The following is an 18700-nucleotide window of genomic DNA, read 5'->3' as shown; positions in this document are numbered from 1 at the left end:
CACCTCTGCTCCTCTTCATGACAGCGGAAAAAAAACCTTTGACAACTTCTTTAGTTTTGGTCACCAGCTCAACTTTGGTGTTGCAGTCAGAGCGAATGGTATATTTCTAAGTTGAGCATTTCTTTTCTTATATCTGTGACAGTATTGATGAGATGGCATTTTCTCCCTCACATCTAGATATCGCTTTCTGGCATTCTTTTATTCATCCACTTAATTCCGTTATGAACCAAGTCCATCAACAAAACTCGAACCGCAAACACATGATATCCCACTTCAAGTAGGATCATACACCTGCTCTCTTTCTTAAACATTCATGCTGCAGTTAACCAGAATGTCATTTGATTAAGGAAATATTTGAAGACATTTGAATGTCATACGTCTTCCTTAATGAAGCAGTTTTCTTTCCGCATGAGAGAAGATAAATTCTACACAGTAGAGCCGAAAATTAATAACCAGTGTCCTAAAAACAACTATACACTTGTATCACATGTCATTATCTATATACAACTTGCCATCGACATATTATTATGATCAATATATCTGAAATGGTACATTACAAATGATTCTCAAGTATATATAAGAAAGACGGAGACAGATCAAACAGCAAGCCACAAATCTGTTATTTGCCCAGATATTTTGGTTTATCTTCCGTTTCAAACTCTTCCTTGGTTTGTGCCATGATCTCAATACGTCTACTCTTCACAGACAACAAACTAGCGTACCATCCTCTAAATTATTTTACAACTTTCTTTTTAATCCTTCACAAAGAATACCCAGCTATTTTGAAATTTACTCCCTCCTGCTAACATTAAACAAATGACAGAATGAATTATTTGCTTTATACCCGATTCTTGACCAAGAAATTAGTTCGTCCATACCATCCAGAAATATTTACGTAACTTTTTGGTCTCTTGTTAGTATTCTTAGGTAATCAATTAATGCCTTGTTCGGTGATGTCAATGGAGCCCTTTCTTCTGATCAATCTGCTGGTCTAAGTAACATCCCCATAACAAGCACAAACCAAATGAATGATATCCAAAGTATAGCTATTCCAGTTTCAAGACGAAGCCACTCTCTTGTAAAACACTCTTGTAAAATGTCATTTTTGAGATTCCTATAGCAACTCCTCACCATATCTGTTATCTTCTCCCATATATAAAATAACTCTGTTGCTTCCTCAATTATTTCTGTGATACAGAACGTGAAGTATTAGCCAGATCAAATCATGCAACGTGCAAATCCATTTTGTTGTTTTTGTGTTAAGTCCTATAGACAATATTTTGTAGATATAGAGTTGGTCTCTCAGCAAGTACACCTAAGCAAATCTTAGTATCTATACTTAAAGATTGAAATTGTTCTGAAGTGATCGATCAGCTTTGCATTAGTTTCCATTGGTAAGTAATCTCCTTCTGCCTTGAACCAATCATCAACCGATCCACTTTTTTGCTACAACTCCCGAATTAATAGGTAAAGATTGTGATATAATTGTGGATAAAACTTGTATACTTTGTATGGTAGTCCATCTCCTCGTTTGATGCCTTTTGCTCTCGTTTTCTTCATACAACTATCTGCGTGATTCTTGCTGAAATCATTGTTGATTCCTAGTTTCATTCCGTGTTTGAAACCGTCCATCACTGGGAACTACTGATCTTACTCTGGGTCATTGTAGGGCTCCTGTATATACCTGTCCAATTCATCTTCTGTAAAGTATACACTACTTCACTTGGCATCTGCAAAGAGTGTCTAATAACCTCATAATGTTACTGAAGGAGATTTTCTCTAATCCATTTATCATAATTCCCTCTTTCAGCATGTCTGATATTTCTTTGTGAAGTAAGAATATAGGTTTAAGATGTTGAGCAGACGATAATTTTTCTAATGGTTATAGCATAATCAAATGCACTTAGGACCATTGTCCGTTCTAATTCCAGTGCCTGGAGTTAGAACGGGCATACCACCTTAGGAAAGTTGGAATGTTTAAGTGAGATGTGTTCCTCAACCAAGGAAGGTAGTCGGTAATTCTTAAGGGGAGAAAAACCGCTCCAGGATATATATTTTATCTCTTGTATTTTTCCTGATCGTGTTAGACCTTTCTCTTGTGACTTATGTTTCTATATTTCCATAAAATCCATTTATTGGATATTCCTGCATTTGTAGTAGAACAGAATTACTTTGTAGCTAACCATTCGAATGAAATATAGCAATAGAACCGCTTCTCAGTCATTCACACAAATTATGTAGTCCAGGTGGAGGTAAAATTTATAGACGTCAATTAGATACAGTTATTTTATACCTACCAAATGGCTGAGCCTCTGTATGGGATGCCCTGTCTTCAAACTTTGGACGCACTGAAATAAACATTTCCAAGTTTTATACCTCATAGTAAAAATTATTTATCTTTAGGAATAATTCTGTATTTAAGTATTGTGAGACATTCATGTAATCAATGGCCAACTGGTGAGTAATATGGCTTTGGTCATCATTTTTATACTCTCTACCATGGGACCGTGTAATAACCCAATATATAGGTCTACTACTAAATAGACTGACCTTCCCCAATCTCCTCTCTCTATTACGATATCCTACATAATCTAACAGCATTGCACTTATCTCATTTAATAATCACTTGTTAACGCTGCTAATCTCTTTCTTATATTTTACCAAATCTATGACATGATTGTCCGATTCCATGACAACCAAATTGGTCCTCAGAAATCGGACCACAAAACCATGACACATCGCTTCAGGTAGGATAAACATAACCTCGCTCTCTGTTTTAAAGGTCACTGTTGGCTATCTATAATTTTAACTGCCCACATCACACTTCATCAGAATATCATCTGATTAAGGAAATATTTGAAAATATTTCCATGTCAATCATTCACCTTAATAAGCGACCTTTTTCAGGTGAGCAATGATTAGTTCTACACAGGTGGAGAGGTAAGCGATAACAGGTATCCTGAAACACTGTACATTTGTACAAAACATCCTTAACAAAAAAATAACTGTTCATGTACACATTATTACAAAAGGGTTATATCCAAAATGAGAACTAACAATTTATTCTGAAGAATATATAAACAAAATCGAACTGGAAACATGAAATCTTGTATTTTTTTAGTAGTTTTGAATTATCAGTTGTTTTTTACCCATCTTCAGCTTTGCTATGGTCTCACTACCCCAGTATATATCAGTCAACAAGATAGCGTACCACCATCTTTAACTCCTGCCGTTCGTAACTTCCCTTGCTCCAGCTGACCATTCACAAATTATAGACTGCATTACTTATTTGCTTGAAACCACATTCGTGACTAAGTACTTACTCTATCGAGTCTACTAACTAGAACTATTTGCATATCCTTTTAGTCTCTTGTTAGTATTGTTATGTCAGCCATGAATATCTTTCCGTTGAGCAATTCCTACTGGACATTCTGTTAATCTAAGTAGCATAACTATAAAGATCATCAACCAACTGATATTGTACAACCTAGAGCTATTCCAGATCCAGAATTTGTGAAATTTGATCCTATGAAGCACATTTTGAAACTGTTATAGCATCTCCTCATCAGATCCTTAATCTCCTCTCATTTATGAAAGAATTTCCTTGTTTCCATCAACAATGTGTGTGGTACAGAAAAATAAGCTTTAGCCAGATCAAGCCATACTACATCCGAATCTCTTTTATTCTTCTTTGCTTTTTATATGGTATCCCAGATTTAAAATGCAAGTTCTACACACACAGAAATTCTCCGGACTCTAGTCTTCTGGATATTTTCAGTCATATAACCATTATTTTGCTGACATGTAGCTGATTTCATAGCAAATACACCCATGTAAATCTTGCCATTCAAGATTGAAATTGGCTTCAATTGGCCACTTAGTTCTGCATTAACTTACTTTGAAGAATAAAATCCTTTTGTCTTGTACCATTCATTAATCAGTCCATCTTTATCCCACAACTCCCTAAATAGTAATTAATGCTTATAACAACTGGGTACAACATTTTTTACACGTTCTATGGTACACAATCACCTCCCGTTGCAATCTCCGTTCTTGCCTTCTTCACTAAGCTTTATACTTGTTTCTTGCTGAAATCGCAAAGCTGAAATATTTGATTGCTGGTTTCATTGGACATTTCAAACCAAACATGAGCAGGAATGTTAGTACCGTAAGAAGGGTTCTTAAGGAGCTGCAACTTAAAGTGTTCACTATCCTTTCTTCTTTCAACCCGTACGATGTCTCTTTGAATGTATTTGATTGTATTGTATCATACAGCGTCTATGAAGTTTGAAGAAAGGGAAAGAGACAATGTTTACTGGATGCAATGATAGATTTATTATCAGTGAAAAATATGAGGGTGGTCATATTTGGAACCCGTTTCATTGTAAGTCTGCCAGATTATGAGAGACATCAGCTAAAATAACAACAATAACTTACTCGTCAGTAAACATTTTTAAAATAACAAACAAACAAAAAGTTTGTCATTACCTCACCAAAAGAGAACCTGAAATCTATTTTGCTTCTAATTTATCCTTTTCACCAACTGTGCTAACCTGATTGGATACTTTATGAAATGTCAATAATATTGATATGTTTAATATGATTAGTTTACTGCTAAAACTTCCCATTGAAAGGTAAGAATGGAAGCTGCTCTTTATCATTCTGATATCAAAATAAGCAGAAGATAAACCTTACAGAAATCAATTAAGAGCTGTTATTTTATACTCACCAACTGGTTCTTCCTGTGTCTGTGTTTCCTTGTCTTTGAATGTTCGATTCTCTGAAATAAATATTTCCAAGTTTCAAACGTTATAGAAACATTTCTTTATCTTTATTAACAATCTATATTTTATTATCAGCGATTACTGTGATCGATGATCAACTGTTGAAGACAATGGTTTTGGTTAGAATGTTTAGGGTTTCAACAGGATTACCATGCAATCGTTTAATATTTAGAATGCCTTCCAAAATTTCTTTTATCTCTTGAGACATTTTGTCATAATCTAAAATCTCTGTCATTATTTCATTTAATTATCACTTGATAACACCAATCTTTTATTAGGTTTGTCTTTCCTTTCTTATATCTGCACTAAACATATGACGTGAACTTGTGCCCTCACTTCTGCCCTTCTCTAACCAACATTATTCTCATCTTTGCTTAATTCTGATGGCAACCAGTTTGGTCATCAATGATCTTACCATAAACACATGACAGACACTTCACGTAGTATAAACCTGCTCACTTGATCTCCTTGTTAAACATTTTCATACGTGTATCCAACATATTTTCAGGACTGTAACTTTGAAATATATTAATCAGATGCTGCCTGCTCCTCACCTAAAAGAGTGAAATTCTTATCGGCTGATATTCTTTTCATTAGAAGATCAAATCTTGAAGAAAGAATGAAGCAGTGATGGGATTGTGTGCCAATTAATTTCACTGTGCTATTGTTTTCGATTCAGACGTAAAAGAATATTATTCCTGGAATGCTTGCACATACTCAGCTATACACCTTGGAATCCGTGATAAAATGTATTTCTGTGGCTACATGTAGACTTTTTTCCACATGACATGTAGAAAAATGCCACTCTGCTGCAAGTCCTTGATCATTCTGATGATGACAGACATTTGTTTGGTGTCTCTAGTTCTTGTATTGGTCGGCTGCACCGTCACTGAAGTACAAGAGATGGTTTATGAATGGAAGTTCTGTCTTTATATGCGATATCACCCTCGTAATAAAAGCATGCACTATGGTGTTGTCATGTTTCAAACAATCAGATATGACACAGATTGAAGTGCATTGTGGGTTTGAACCAGTCTTATAGTAGATCGCGAATGGATTAATATTTGCCTGGGATTTGTTCCGATGAAACGCTTGCAGGGCGTCGTGTACTACAAAGCTATAATTTTCTGTAAAGTCCAACAATACTATTGATTGCTTCACTTGATGTCAGGTCATCTTTTTGATGATTAACGAAATAAGATCGGGCCTCTGATATGAAATGATGTTGTTGTAGAGATTCAAACACACTTCCAGCGGTTTGAATGAAGGCATTCACTGAGGAAGTTATTCATAAAGGAGCTGACCAGTCCACGTGTGCCAACTGTTTGTGCGTTACTAAACCTCCGAGTAATTAAAATATGTCTAATAAAAACCGTTGTTCAAAAGGACAGGACTCACATAGGAGCAACATACAATCTCGATTGCTCACGGAAGAGACCATTTTGCCAAGCAAGTCTCTGTAGTCGTGACTACCAGGAATGGCAGCGGTGATACGTTTTGCATGTTGGTGATTCTCACAGACACATACTGAATGCATGCCTGAGGTAGTAACTGGAACACAGCATTTTGGTTGCAAGTCACAAAGAAGCGAATATTCCTCCGACTCATACAATTGTATTGTCCGTTCATTTCAGTTGCAATTCATAAAACTTTCAAAAATCTATCTTATTATAGTCAGCGTTTTCCTTGTATTCCACACAAAACTTCTGAAGATTCACAAGCAATGGCTATTTTAGTCGGTGGGATTTTAATCCGTTCTCAATTACAGTAACAATTTCCTTTTTAACTGGACAAACACGTGAATATTCCTCCGATTCTGACATCCCGGGACGTACCTTTCTTTGGGTCAGGATGATCGAAAAATAGCCTCTTCTTTGCTCAGTTGCTGTGATTTCCGCACCATATGATCACTTAAATCAAAGTTTTCAGTAAATTATTTCAGTGCCCAACTTCCTGGCACAAAGGTTAATAATGCACATTGGTGCCTCTTCGAAATTTACATTCAATGTCGCCAAAATACGGAGTAAAACTGAATGCAAAATGCTTACCGTACATTTCTGTATTAATGGGTGTCAATATTTTGGATTTAGAGGACTATTGCGCATACATACCAAAAGTGTGCGGGTGAATCCACTAGGGGGTATCTAATTCATTACAAATAATGAAGGAGTGTATGCATGAATCTCCAAGCTACATACCCTGTCGAGCAACCTTATTCCAGAGGAACAAGATTTCAGCTATTTGATAACGTCCTATACTCAATGCCTGAAATTGCCATCAGTGATGTCTTTACTCCCATATTTAATTAATAATTAAAATGTATCAACATTTAGAAGTATGTAAAAAGTAGGGATTGAAATGTCAAACAAGACCAGTAATATTAATTAACACCTGGAATAATTAAAATACAAATAGACACGATAACAGAATGATTTCAATTACACAAAAAATATAATACTGCTTAGTTCACATTACATATTATAGAAGACAGCAGCTTAATCTTTCTGGTTTCATGAATCATAACAAGGATTACTTTCACAGGATCAAGGCCATGATTTAGAGAAATTCCAATAAAGGAGAGTGCTAAAGGTGACCCTTACAATGAAAAGAACTTTAGCAGAAAAAGAAGCAGGACTTACCATCATATATACCATATGTCTACAACACTTAAGTCTTGAAGGAATCGCTTTATCCACAAACATCTACATCAACTGAAAGTTATCATACTTGATATGCAGGGAAAAAGGAGGTGGAGGTAAATCCTATATAGTGTACTCAACGCACACAATAGGGGCAGTGGTATCAGAGGGAAGCTGGAAGAAGGGAGGGCCTTGTAAATAGTAGGTATACAAGAACAGTTAGTAGTAATAACAACACAAGAAAGACGTAGTTGATAGTTTCTGTTACATAACAGACATAATTAGAAGTGAAGGAGACTATTCTGAAAACTTAGAAGTTGAGGCAACAAAATGTACAGGGAGCTGTTATGTCTACATAAGAGATTCTGTTCCCATATGAAGGGCATATTATATGATCATCATCATCGCCGATGATCATATAATATGCCCAATAATATGGCGTGGGTTGGACGGTTCGACTGGGGTCTAGGAAACCAGAAGCCTGCACCAGGCTCCAATCTGGTCTGGTAGAATTTCTACAGCTATATGCCCTTCCTAACACCAGCCACTCTGAGAGTGTGGCGGGTGCTTTTTACGTGTCAACAGCACAGGGGCCAAGCAAGGGGTACTGGCATCGGTCAGGATCGGTTGGTGCTTTTTACGTGCCATCGGCACGGGAGCCAGTCAGGGGGAACCGACCACAGCTACGATATTGGTTTTGACTCAACAGGTCTTCTCAAGCATATCATATCGAACGACGCATAAGGAGTATTCGTAAAAGGGCTGCGTGGCGTGGCTGAAATCTCACTTTAGTTGCTGGATTTTCTCAATCACAGCGTATCTCCCAAGATCCCGGTATCCTGTTATTGCCATTGTGTGGCCAATGTTTGAAGGTCATACTTCATCATCTCATCCCATGTCTTCCTGGGTCTACCTCTTCTACAGGTTCTTTCTACAGTGAGGGAGTGGCACTTCATCACACAGCTATCTTCATTCATATGTAACACATGACCATACCAGCACAGTCGCCTCACTTGCATACCACATTTGATGCTTCTTATGCCCAACTTTGTCGTGATTGCACATTGACACTACACATCCAGCGGATCATACTAGCTTCATTTCTTTCAAGCCTGCGCATGTTCTGAGAATCCGCAGCCCATGTTTCCCTGCCTTGTAACATGGCTGTTCGCACACATGCATCATGCAGTCTATCTTTCACCCTGAGTGATAGACTTCTAGTTGCCGGCAGAGGTAGGAGCTCCCTGAACTTTGCCCAGGCTATTCTTACTCTAGTTTCTACACTGGCAGAGCAATCACACTCACTAAAGAATTGATCACCTAGGTAGCAGAAGCTATTAACTAATTCTAGTTTCGTTCCCTGGCATGTGATGGAATCTGTTTTCTGTACATCTACAGCGTTTATTGCCCCAGAGCATCTGCCACACACAAAAACTATTTTCCTGGTTAACTTTCTTTGATATTGCGGCACCTTGTATGTGTCCATAGCTTCCTCCGGGTACATCGTGTGGAGTTTCTATCCTCTCCTTTTCAACTGATAGAGGAGGGCTATCTATCTGAAATGGGTTGTGATTTGACAGCCTTCCGACTAACTAGGACTTTGGTTTTGACTAGGTTAACCCTACGGCACTTTGATTCTAGACCTTGCTTTCAGATGCTAAACTTTGTTTCTAGTTCTGGCAGTCACTTGTCTATCAGAGCAAGGTCATCAGCATAGAGAAGCTTCTAGGGGCAGAGTGTCTTGAATTCCTCTTTTATTGTCTGGAGGACTATAATGAACAGAAGGGGGCTGAGGACTGATCCTTGGTGAACCTTGAGGTGTATTTGTAAAGTGGAATGTTTCACAGAATATTGAGGATGTATGAAAACTGTTAAGAAATAAAGTGAGCATACTTCACAAGAAGTGTAATATTAATGTGCTGAAGCCCCGGAGCAGAGATGAGCTGGAAGCAAACTAGAGTTTAGAAGATTTAGTGCACAAGAGAGGAGATGTAGAGATATGGGAGGATTATGGAAGATAAAAGTTAGATAAAGAAGTGCCAGGAAATCCAAGTAGAAGAGAACAAGACGTTAAACCTGACAAAGGACAACAGATGTGGGAGTAGTCTAATATGAATGCAACAATCAAGTCAGAACTATAAACATAGGGAGAAACACTCGGAAAACTGTGCCTCTTTCAGCGTTAATAACATCTAAAATCTAATAAATGTGAGAAAAAGAATGATTTTATGGATGGTAAATGTTGTTCAAACAATGTAATAAGTGTATATTATATATAGTTACAAACAAGGATTTGTGAGATCAAGTCACACAGGGAACTCATATTTAATTCCTATCTTTATATTTTATATCAACACCAATATATTGTTTAAATGTAAACAGATGTTCACAGTTCAATACTAAATTTAATATTTAATCAACGTTAATGATCATTATACTTATACTCTTAGAGATTTGATTTTTAATCCTTTTAATTTATAACAATGTTATTCAGTGGTTTGTTGCCAGTTCCGCCTGACTGGTTCCCTGTACCGGTGGCACGTAAAAAACACCATCCGAACGTGGTCAATGCCAGCCCCAACCTCAACTGGCTCCTGTGTCGGTGGCACGTAAAAAGCACCCACCACACTCTCGGGGTGGTTGGCGTTAGGAATGGCATACATATGTGGAAACCTTGCCAGATCACATTGGAGCCTGGCGCAGCCTACTGCTTTGCCAGTGAAATCGTCCAATCCATGCCACCATAAGAAACGGACGTTAAACGAGGATGATGATGATGATGATGATGATGATGATGAGTTCCGTGACCAAATGACAATATTAACTCTATTGTGTCTTCTAATTTGAACATTATTACCAACAGCATTAACCTCAATGGGAATTTCATAAACTCTCAACAAATCGATAGCTTTAATTCAATTATTATACAGATAATCGTTCAATTGGAAAATAGGAATGGAAGCTGTTTTCAGTTATTCTTTCAAGCGCAATATACTCGGGGGAAGAAAACCTTACAGAAATCAATTGGGAACTATTATTTTATACTCACCAATTGCCTGAGATGCAGCCCCTAATTCCTGACATGTAGCCTCCGTTTGTACACACCTGTCCTCAAACTTTGGAGCCTCTGAAATAAATATTTCCAAGTTGTACATTTAAAAATAAACTTTCTTCATCTTTATTTTTATTAAACTATATCTTGTTATTGTGAGACATTCAATTCCTGTCATTACCGGTCAACTGTTGACCATTATGGTTTTGGTCAATATTTCTGTACTTTCTACAGTGGTCCCATGTAATAGCCCAGTATGTCCACAATAAAACAGACTAACATTCCTAAATCCCCCCTCTGCCTAGCTTTCTTTCTCTCTCCTCTCTCTCTCTAAAAACACATTAAATATTCTAACAATGTTGCAATTATCTCATTTAATTAACACTTGACAGTTTTCTCTTAGCTTTGTCTTTCTTTTCTTATAACTGCCAAATCTATGGCATGGCACAGTCCTCTCATCTCTAGAATTCACTAATCAACATTCCTCTCTAGTTAAGTGAAACTGAGCCCATAAAGACGTCATTTATATGCATACCCATCACCCCGCACAAAATCTTTCCCCTAAAAAACATCTCCACAAGCCAAATTCCATACGCCCTTCCCCAACCCAACATGATCCCTAACAAGATATAAAATGTAAGGTGAGGGTACACGATGTTCCTATGACAAAATAAGTTTACATTTCATACATACAAATGTAAAAGAGTTAATGAATTATAGCTTATTAATTATCATGATAATTGGGTATATATGTGATACAATGGCACTTTGCTTGACGGTGCAATACTAGATATCAATATAGATTGTATATAATCTGGGTAAAGAACGTATAACCTACATTACAATGAATATGATTGTGTCTTAGTACAGCTAATATTATGGTAGTTTCATGAGCAAACGAAGAAAGATATAACCAAGTCCAGTGCAAAATACTAATGACTAATTCCTTTCCTGGTCAAATAACAATGACTATATTTCATTAAATAATTTGAATGCGACAATCAAGACCAAAGGGTGAAACACTCAGAAAACTGTGCCTGTTTTAGCATTAATATCATCTAAAATCTAACAAGTGTGCGAAAAAGAATGACTATATGGATAGTAAATGTTGTTCAAACAATGTAATAAGTGTATATTATATATAGTTACAAACAGGGATTTGTGTTTTCATGTTATATTCAATTTCTGTTTGTATATTTTGTATAAACACCAATATTTTGTTTAAATAAAAATAGATGTTCACGGTTCAATATTTAATTTAACATTTAATAAAATAAAAATTAAGTTCATGATGAATATTCTTATAAAGAGTTAATATTTAATTATAATTTTCTAATTTGCAACAACAAAATGTATTCTAACCAGAGACATTCAGAGTACACAACCCCAGAAAATACAACATAGTACGACAGACATCTGGCTACATAACAACATCAAGAATAACCTATCAGAAAACTTACGAAAGATCTTAGTAGAAAAACAAACAACTATCTTATTAACTCACGAGTTTACAGCTAAAAAAAAAATAAATCATAGTTCGCTCTTTCAGAAGACAATATTAACTCTATTGTGGCTTTTAATTTAGCCATTTTACCAAACATGTTAACCATGACTTTAGGAAATTTCATATTTTTAATACAATTACTTTAGAGCTAACCTTTCAAATGGAAATTAGAAATGGGATTTGTTCTCCACCATTCTAATACGCAAAATAGTTCAGGTGAAGATAAAATCTCTAGAAATTAATTAAGTACTCTTATTTTAAACTCATCAACTGTCTCTGCCACAGTCTGCACTCCCTTCTCTTCAAACTTTGGACTCTCTGAAATATGTGTCTCCAAGTTTTATATTTATTTATAGCACAATTTCTTTATATTTATTAATAATCTATATTTTATTAATGAGAAACATTCATATCATCAATGGCCAACCAGCGATCATAATTGTTTTGGTCAATATTTTTATACTTTCAACAGTGGACCCATGTAATAGCCAATATTTAGCTCCAAAACGAACTCTAGTTGATCTTTGTAAATTTCCTCTCTCTGTTAAGATATCCTACATAATCTAACAATGCTGTAATTATGTCACTTAATTATCACTTAATAACAGTTAATCTGTAGGTTTTGGTTTCCTTGCTTATATCTATAACCCTAAATGTATTCTCAAAACTCTAATCTTCACTGACAACCTGTTTGATTCCAGTGTCAACAAATTTATTCATCAAAGATATAACAACAAAAACATGTCACAACCACTTCAAGAAGGTGAAACATACACCTAATCTCTTTGTTAAACATTGTTGCTGATAATCCCTAATTTTAACTTCACAGTTCACCAGAATGCCATCTCATTCAGGATATATTTGAAGGTTTCATGATCTGGTTAGAACGTGACACTCAAGTCAGAACCAAAACAAAAATTTGAGAGATGAACAAAACTGGGTCTCTGTTAGCCTTGATATCACCCAAAGACCAACATAGCAACATGGAGTTGTGTGTTGAAGTCTCAAACACTGGTGACACATACTTTTACTCCTTTAAAATATTCTACTAATTTTAATACTTTACCAAAGATTACAATGATGTCCTTGTAAGTACTGTTGTATTTAATTATCTTCTAATAACTCATAATTAATTATAGAGTTGATGGAGATTTATTGATACTTCAGTTACTCACTAATTATCATGCAGAATCCTCCATTATTTTTATGTTGCAGACTACAACCCTCTTGAAGTGTGACATGTTTCCTACTTGGATAAGGTCAATATTTAGTGGATATAGTGTGAGAGATATACTATTACAGAGAACAGACACTAGGAACACCTTAACAACATGAAGTATATTATTCTACACAACAAGGGCAATGGGACAAGCAGGACAAACAGACAGATCAGCAAAGAATATTCTTACCAACTCGACCTCTGCTTATTACAGGTTTTAAACACTTCAGGCATTGTTGAAGGGGAACGTTTGAACATCCCTTACATATTACAAGGTGTCCACATGGATGGACCTTTGTTGTGGCCGCTTTATTTCTGCACCACAAACATCTGTGGACAAAACAGAAATATCCAATCAATAATATTCATTTATAACAAATATTATATTATTTACATGTTCGGAATAGAGAATATTATAAGATACATCAGTAACTACCAAGAGTAGAGCAGAAACTCTTCTTTAAACAATTACATAGATACAGATTTTTGTGTAGTTAAATGGCATGCTCACACACACATACACATACATACATACACACACATGACCCACTCGAGGTGAGAGTTGCTGTTTACGGGGACATATCCTGGTGTTGGATTTTTATCCGGGATTTCTTGAAGGATTTTTCCAAATACCTCTTGAACTTTATGGGGGTCTTTTTCTGCTTTAATGTATTTTGGTGTAATGCTAAATGGAGCGGGGCCACTTGAGGTGAAATAATTTTGCCGTATTGTTGTTACGAGTTTGATTTATGTTGTGGGCAGATAATAATGGGCCCAGGACTTGGGTATATCCTAAAGCTGATGCCAACATCATTTAGGCAATGCTGATGAGATATTTTCCACCATGATTTTGGGAGGCTTTATTATATGTATCGTGCATGTAGTTTTAGTTTGCTGTCGTCTATTTTGCCCCTTTCCAATAATATCAGCTGCGCTCTGTAGACATATTATTATTATTATTATTATTATTATTATTATTATTATATTATTATTATTATTATTATTATTATTATTATTATTATATTATTATTATTATTATTATTATAACATTTACATAAGCGATTATTTGTAAAAACAAATAAAATCTTCTGAAGATTGTCAATTGAATAAAACAGAACAATATTTATACAGTTCAAAAATCAATATCTATAAACAATAACTGAATTTCAACAGACAAAGAAAGTTTTGTATATTCACTGAGGGGGAAATGTGTCTGCTTCTTAAGTAGCTAATATAGAGAGATGTATGGCAAAGACATTGCCAAATCTTATAAAATACGGGAGTCAAAGGTGACTAAAACACCTAGTAATGGTATATGTGTTACTTGAATTATTTACGTTTCCTGGCAGTTTTTTTTCTATGAAGATATGTGGCGATGTTCCATCAGTATCTGCAGAAATATAATATATACACTGTTGGTGTGTGTTTGTAGGTTATTTTTCTACGAAATCATTCTTAATATTGACTGATTCGGACATAGAAGAGTGAGAAACAGACGTTGGTAGACAGATAAACTCCACTTAATTCTAAGTAACAGTTTCAAGATGGAATTCATTCAATTCATTATTTAGATCTATATTTTCCTATTGATCACAAATCTTTAAAATAGGGAACGAAGTGAGGTAGGTGATGATGGACAGTGAAGTATAACTGTCAACACTACGAATCATGTGAATGTAATCAAAATCATGTTCTTTCTTTGATCTCCTAACAACTGCATATTGTTTTTTCGTGTTGCCTTTGACAAAGACACTAGCGACAGTATAATGCATTGGTAGAATTAAAGCGAAATAAACATAAATATGATTATATACAAAATTGGAAATGTACTGGTTTATCTTTTTCATTGCTAGGAAATACTTACTGTGGTGGTAAAAATGTTTCTAATTTTTCTCTCAAATTTGGGTCCTTAATGAGGTCTAATGGTGTGTTATTTTTGTTGTTTTTATGGTGAAAGTCAGCTCCCTGGCTTGCGAGATATCTCGCAACCACTATACCAGAGAGCATTTCCTCATTTTTCAGGGTGAGGGCGGTGCAGCACTACAAATGATGAAATATAAAATGATGACAAATATTCATAACAAATGTCCTTCATTACAACAAAAGTTAATCTAAATTTGCTCATAGGTTGTTTATCCACCAATTAAAGCAATTACAAAATATTGATTTGCTATATAATCTTTAATTGAGTCCATTTCCCATTTTCATGTTTTTACTTTATTTTCAACACTGAGACACCCTCTAAATATGTTGTCATTACATTGAGCAGGACAAACCGTATTGATTAACATCAAACTTATTGATAATTAATGAATAAATATTTACTTGTCAATCACAAATATCACAATATATTCAATAGAAAAATCAAATATAGGAAGAACAAACCAACAAAAACCTATCTATATAATTGGCTTGATAAAGGCGACCGTGTGGCCATAAGAAAGGGTATTGTATATATAAATATAACACAACATGAGAAGAAAGAACATAAGTTATATCAGAAACAAAAACACCTATAACATAACAAAGTCAATACCACACAGACATAACCAAACATATCAATAATGTTTCCATAATTAAGCAAGAAGCATCTTTGAATGATGACGGTAAAGTAAAGGAAGCAGGAATTAGTGTCAAGTCAGAAAAAGTAATGGAGGAGTATTTTTAATCACGGTCAAGTGAATTTTGGAAGAGGTGACTTGCAAGTCTACCAGATAGATGGAAGAGCATTGTAGAAAATGGAGGAGAATATGTTTTAGATTAACAGAAAAAAGTTATTTGTTTATCTTAATTTTGAAAAATATAAGAATTATAAAAAACCGCTTCATTTATGAGATGACAGCAAAAAGTCCAGTAGTATTGAAGTCTATATTGTTGATGACATCAGATAGCCGAATACAGTAAACGGGCTTTAAATAGCATTTTACAAGATATAAGGTATATTCTCAAACTCAAAATCGTTACTTGTGTATGTTTGTCTGTGTGAGTGTGTGTGTGTTAGTGTGTGTGTGTGTGTGAGTGTGTGTGTGTGTGTGTGCCTAAGTGTACATACGGAACTTAAATACAGGAAAACTCACTAAGGACCATGCTTTATTGTATTCATTCTCTAGTGTCCTAACATTGAACATTCTTATGACATGTCCACAAGAAGTCAGTGGATTCATGTCGTGTGCAAGAAGTAGGATAGAGAGCAGTTTCACTCAGAATACTTCATAGAATGGACTGGCTGTATTTACCATGGCACCAGCACTATAAAGCTCAGACATCTCTTCTATCCTGCATCATTGTTAATTGAGAATAATATCTCCTCTATTAAATAGGCCAATTCTCCGTCACATTGTGATGGCTGAGTTTATATGGCCAACAACCGAGATGGGTCACCTCTCGACCGTGGTGAGAAGACATCTTTGAGAGTGAAAGGAGATGGAATATTGTTCGTTACATAATATCACTTGGATCATAAGGGGAGACTGGATCACAGAATGGTAATGGAGGATGGGGTTGATAGGGGAGAATTGATACGTGACACGCAAAGCTTGTCTGACTGTCTGTCTCTCTCTCACACTCACACAAAGACCCACAAATACACAAATTCACATACACACACATACACACACACACACACACACACACATATATATATATATATATATATATATATATATATACACACACAAACAATTTAAAAACTTACTTCGTTTAGTAAATCCATGGGTGCATCCTCGGAATTAAACACTTCTGTTTTCACGGCAAGGTGCAAACAGCTGTTACCATCACCATCAACAGCATTTATGTTTGCACCTATGGCTATTAGCTTGTGTGTCATTCCGAGGTGACCCTGGGAAATGGCTTCAAGCAATGGTGTCCTTTTCTTTTTGTTCTGAATATCCAACTGAACTGAACGCTATGTGGAAGTAAAAATAGAAAATAAAAATTTACATGAAAATCTGAATGGATATCAATGTGTCATTATTGTCTTCTACTGTATACTTGATCAAACTGATCATGTACATTTGATGTTTGTCCGCAAAATCAACCTTCGTAAGATCCTATAGATGTTGCTATGAGAATGTGTTCTAGACAGGATAAAGATGTCCTAAATAGATTGTTTCAGCTTAATCTACCTTTATTCCTAACTATAGTAAGTTTTAGGGGAGCTGAACACGAGTGAACAAATAATTAACAGATCAAGACTAGTAAAGAAGAATTAAAATTTCTAAAGTATACTTCTGATGTTGCTATAATTAATAAGAGGTTCATAAAACTGTTGAGGTGGTTAGTGTCCACCACCATGAAATTAATGCGCGTGCACACACACACACACACAGACACACTCAAATATATATATATATATATATATATATATATATATATATAGAGAGAGAGAGAGAGAGAGAGAGAGAGAGAGAGATTTATATACATTACTGTTGGATATATAAATATATATGTTGAATGAGGAATATGTAAAATGAAGTTCACAAGAAATTTTATTCATCACAACGTATGGTTTGACCCATGTTGCATCGATTCCTTGCGGGTGGGAGAGTTCTCGGTGTCGCTTGGTATGTCGTTATTGTCAGTAGGTTCTTGCATTATAGCCAACAACCTCCTGGCAACAACATGCCAAACAAAACCGAGAATATTTACTGAGGTTTCTTCTGTAAAACAAGACACCAGATGAGATGCATCTGCACCGGAGGATGCAACACATCCAATTATACAGTATCCAACCCAGAAGGGTGCGATGCAAAATGGGTCAATACTCCATTTCCCAATCCCCCATTTGTAATAAAACTAAGAAAACCGTGAAATTTCTGAGTTAGACTAAGTGACAATTATATCACAACGTGTGTGTGTGTGTGTGTGCAGACAGACAGACAGACAAACGTACATACGTACATACATACGTACATACATACACACACACACATACATACATACATACATACATACATACATACATACATACATACTACATACATACATACATACATACATACATACATACATACATACATAGAGAAACTGTTCACAGTTGAGGGAATTAGCTGTCCAGCGGATGTTGACATAAAGTGAAAAATAGAATATCTGGAAATAAACTGAATAATGACATACCTACGTATATATATGTTTTGTTTGTAGAAAAGATAAATCCGGAGAAGAAGCAGACTCTAAGATGTAGAGCAGTGTATATTTTAAAACCGGGGAAGGCCGGTTTCCGGGATTACCCTTGGTTTCCGGTCCAAAAAGGATTTATCTTCATGGCGTATCATTAGACCCCAAATCCTGTTGGCCTGAGACCTCTTCCAAATATGGAGGGTAGAAAAGCCCTTCACCTCATACGCCTAATCACGTCCAATAGCTTTTCCAGCAGCATATGGGTGTATAGTTCGTTGGATGACGTGAGGATGTTATTACTGGAGTATCCAAGGTCAAATTCTTTCATATTAATGGGAGACCCGTGGTTTCAGTGAATATGTAGAAACGCTTCAATGGTGAGCT

General features: G+C 35.6%; 2 protein-coding genes across 3 annotated transcripts in view; both read right to left on the bottom strand.

The window, feature by feature from the left end:
• The window catches only part of LOC115225268 (adhesion G-protein coupled receptor G6-like), a 1160637-nt gene that overhangs the window by 584720 nt on the left and 557217 nt on the right, over nucleotides 1-18700 (bottom strand). The window lies entirely within an intron of this gene.
• LOC115225319 (serine/threonine-protein phosphatase 6 regulatory ankyrin repeat subunit B-like) overlaps nucleotides 1-18700 on the bottom strand; it is a 48774-nt gene that overhangs the window by 4632 nt on the left and 25442 nt on the right. Inside the window, exons 7-12 of one of the 2 annotated variants that reach the window (XM_029796266.2) lie at nucleotides 16893-17102; nucleotides 15063-15238; nucleotides 13389-13528; nucleotides 10473-10550; nucleotides 4730-4780; nucleotides 2298-2348 (exon numbers count right to left, since the gene is read on the bottom strand). In XM_029796266.2, the coding sequence (XP_029652126.1) occupies nucleotides 2298-2348; nucleotides 4730-4780; nucleotides 10473-10550; nucleotides 13389-13528; nucleotides 15063-15238; nucleotides 16893-17102 (706 nt within the window). The remainder of the gene's footprint in view (nucleotides 1-2297; nucleotides 2349-4729; nucleotides 4781-10472; nucleotides 10551-13388; nucleotides 13529-15062; nucleotides 15239-16892; nucleotides 17103-18700) is intronic. The other variant, XM_029796269.2, reaches the window with a different exon arrangement.

The sequence above is a fragment of the Octopus sinensis genome, linkage group LG27 (assembly GCF_006345805.1).
Source record: "Octopus sinensis linkage group LG27, ASM634580v1, whole genome shotgun sequence".
In the NCBI taxonomy this organism is placed as follows: Eukaryota; Metazoa; Mollusca; class Cephalopoda; order Octopoda; family Octopodidae; genus Octopus; species Octopus sinensis.
Note: the sequence above shows the minus strand (reverse complement) of the source record. Positions and strands in the feature narration are given on the sequence as shown.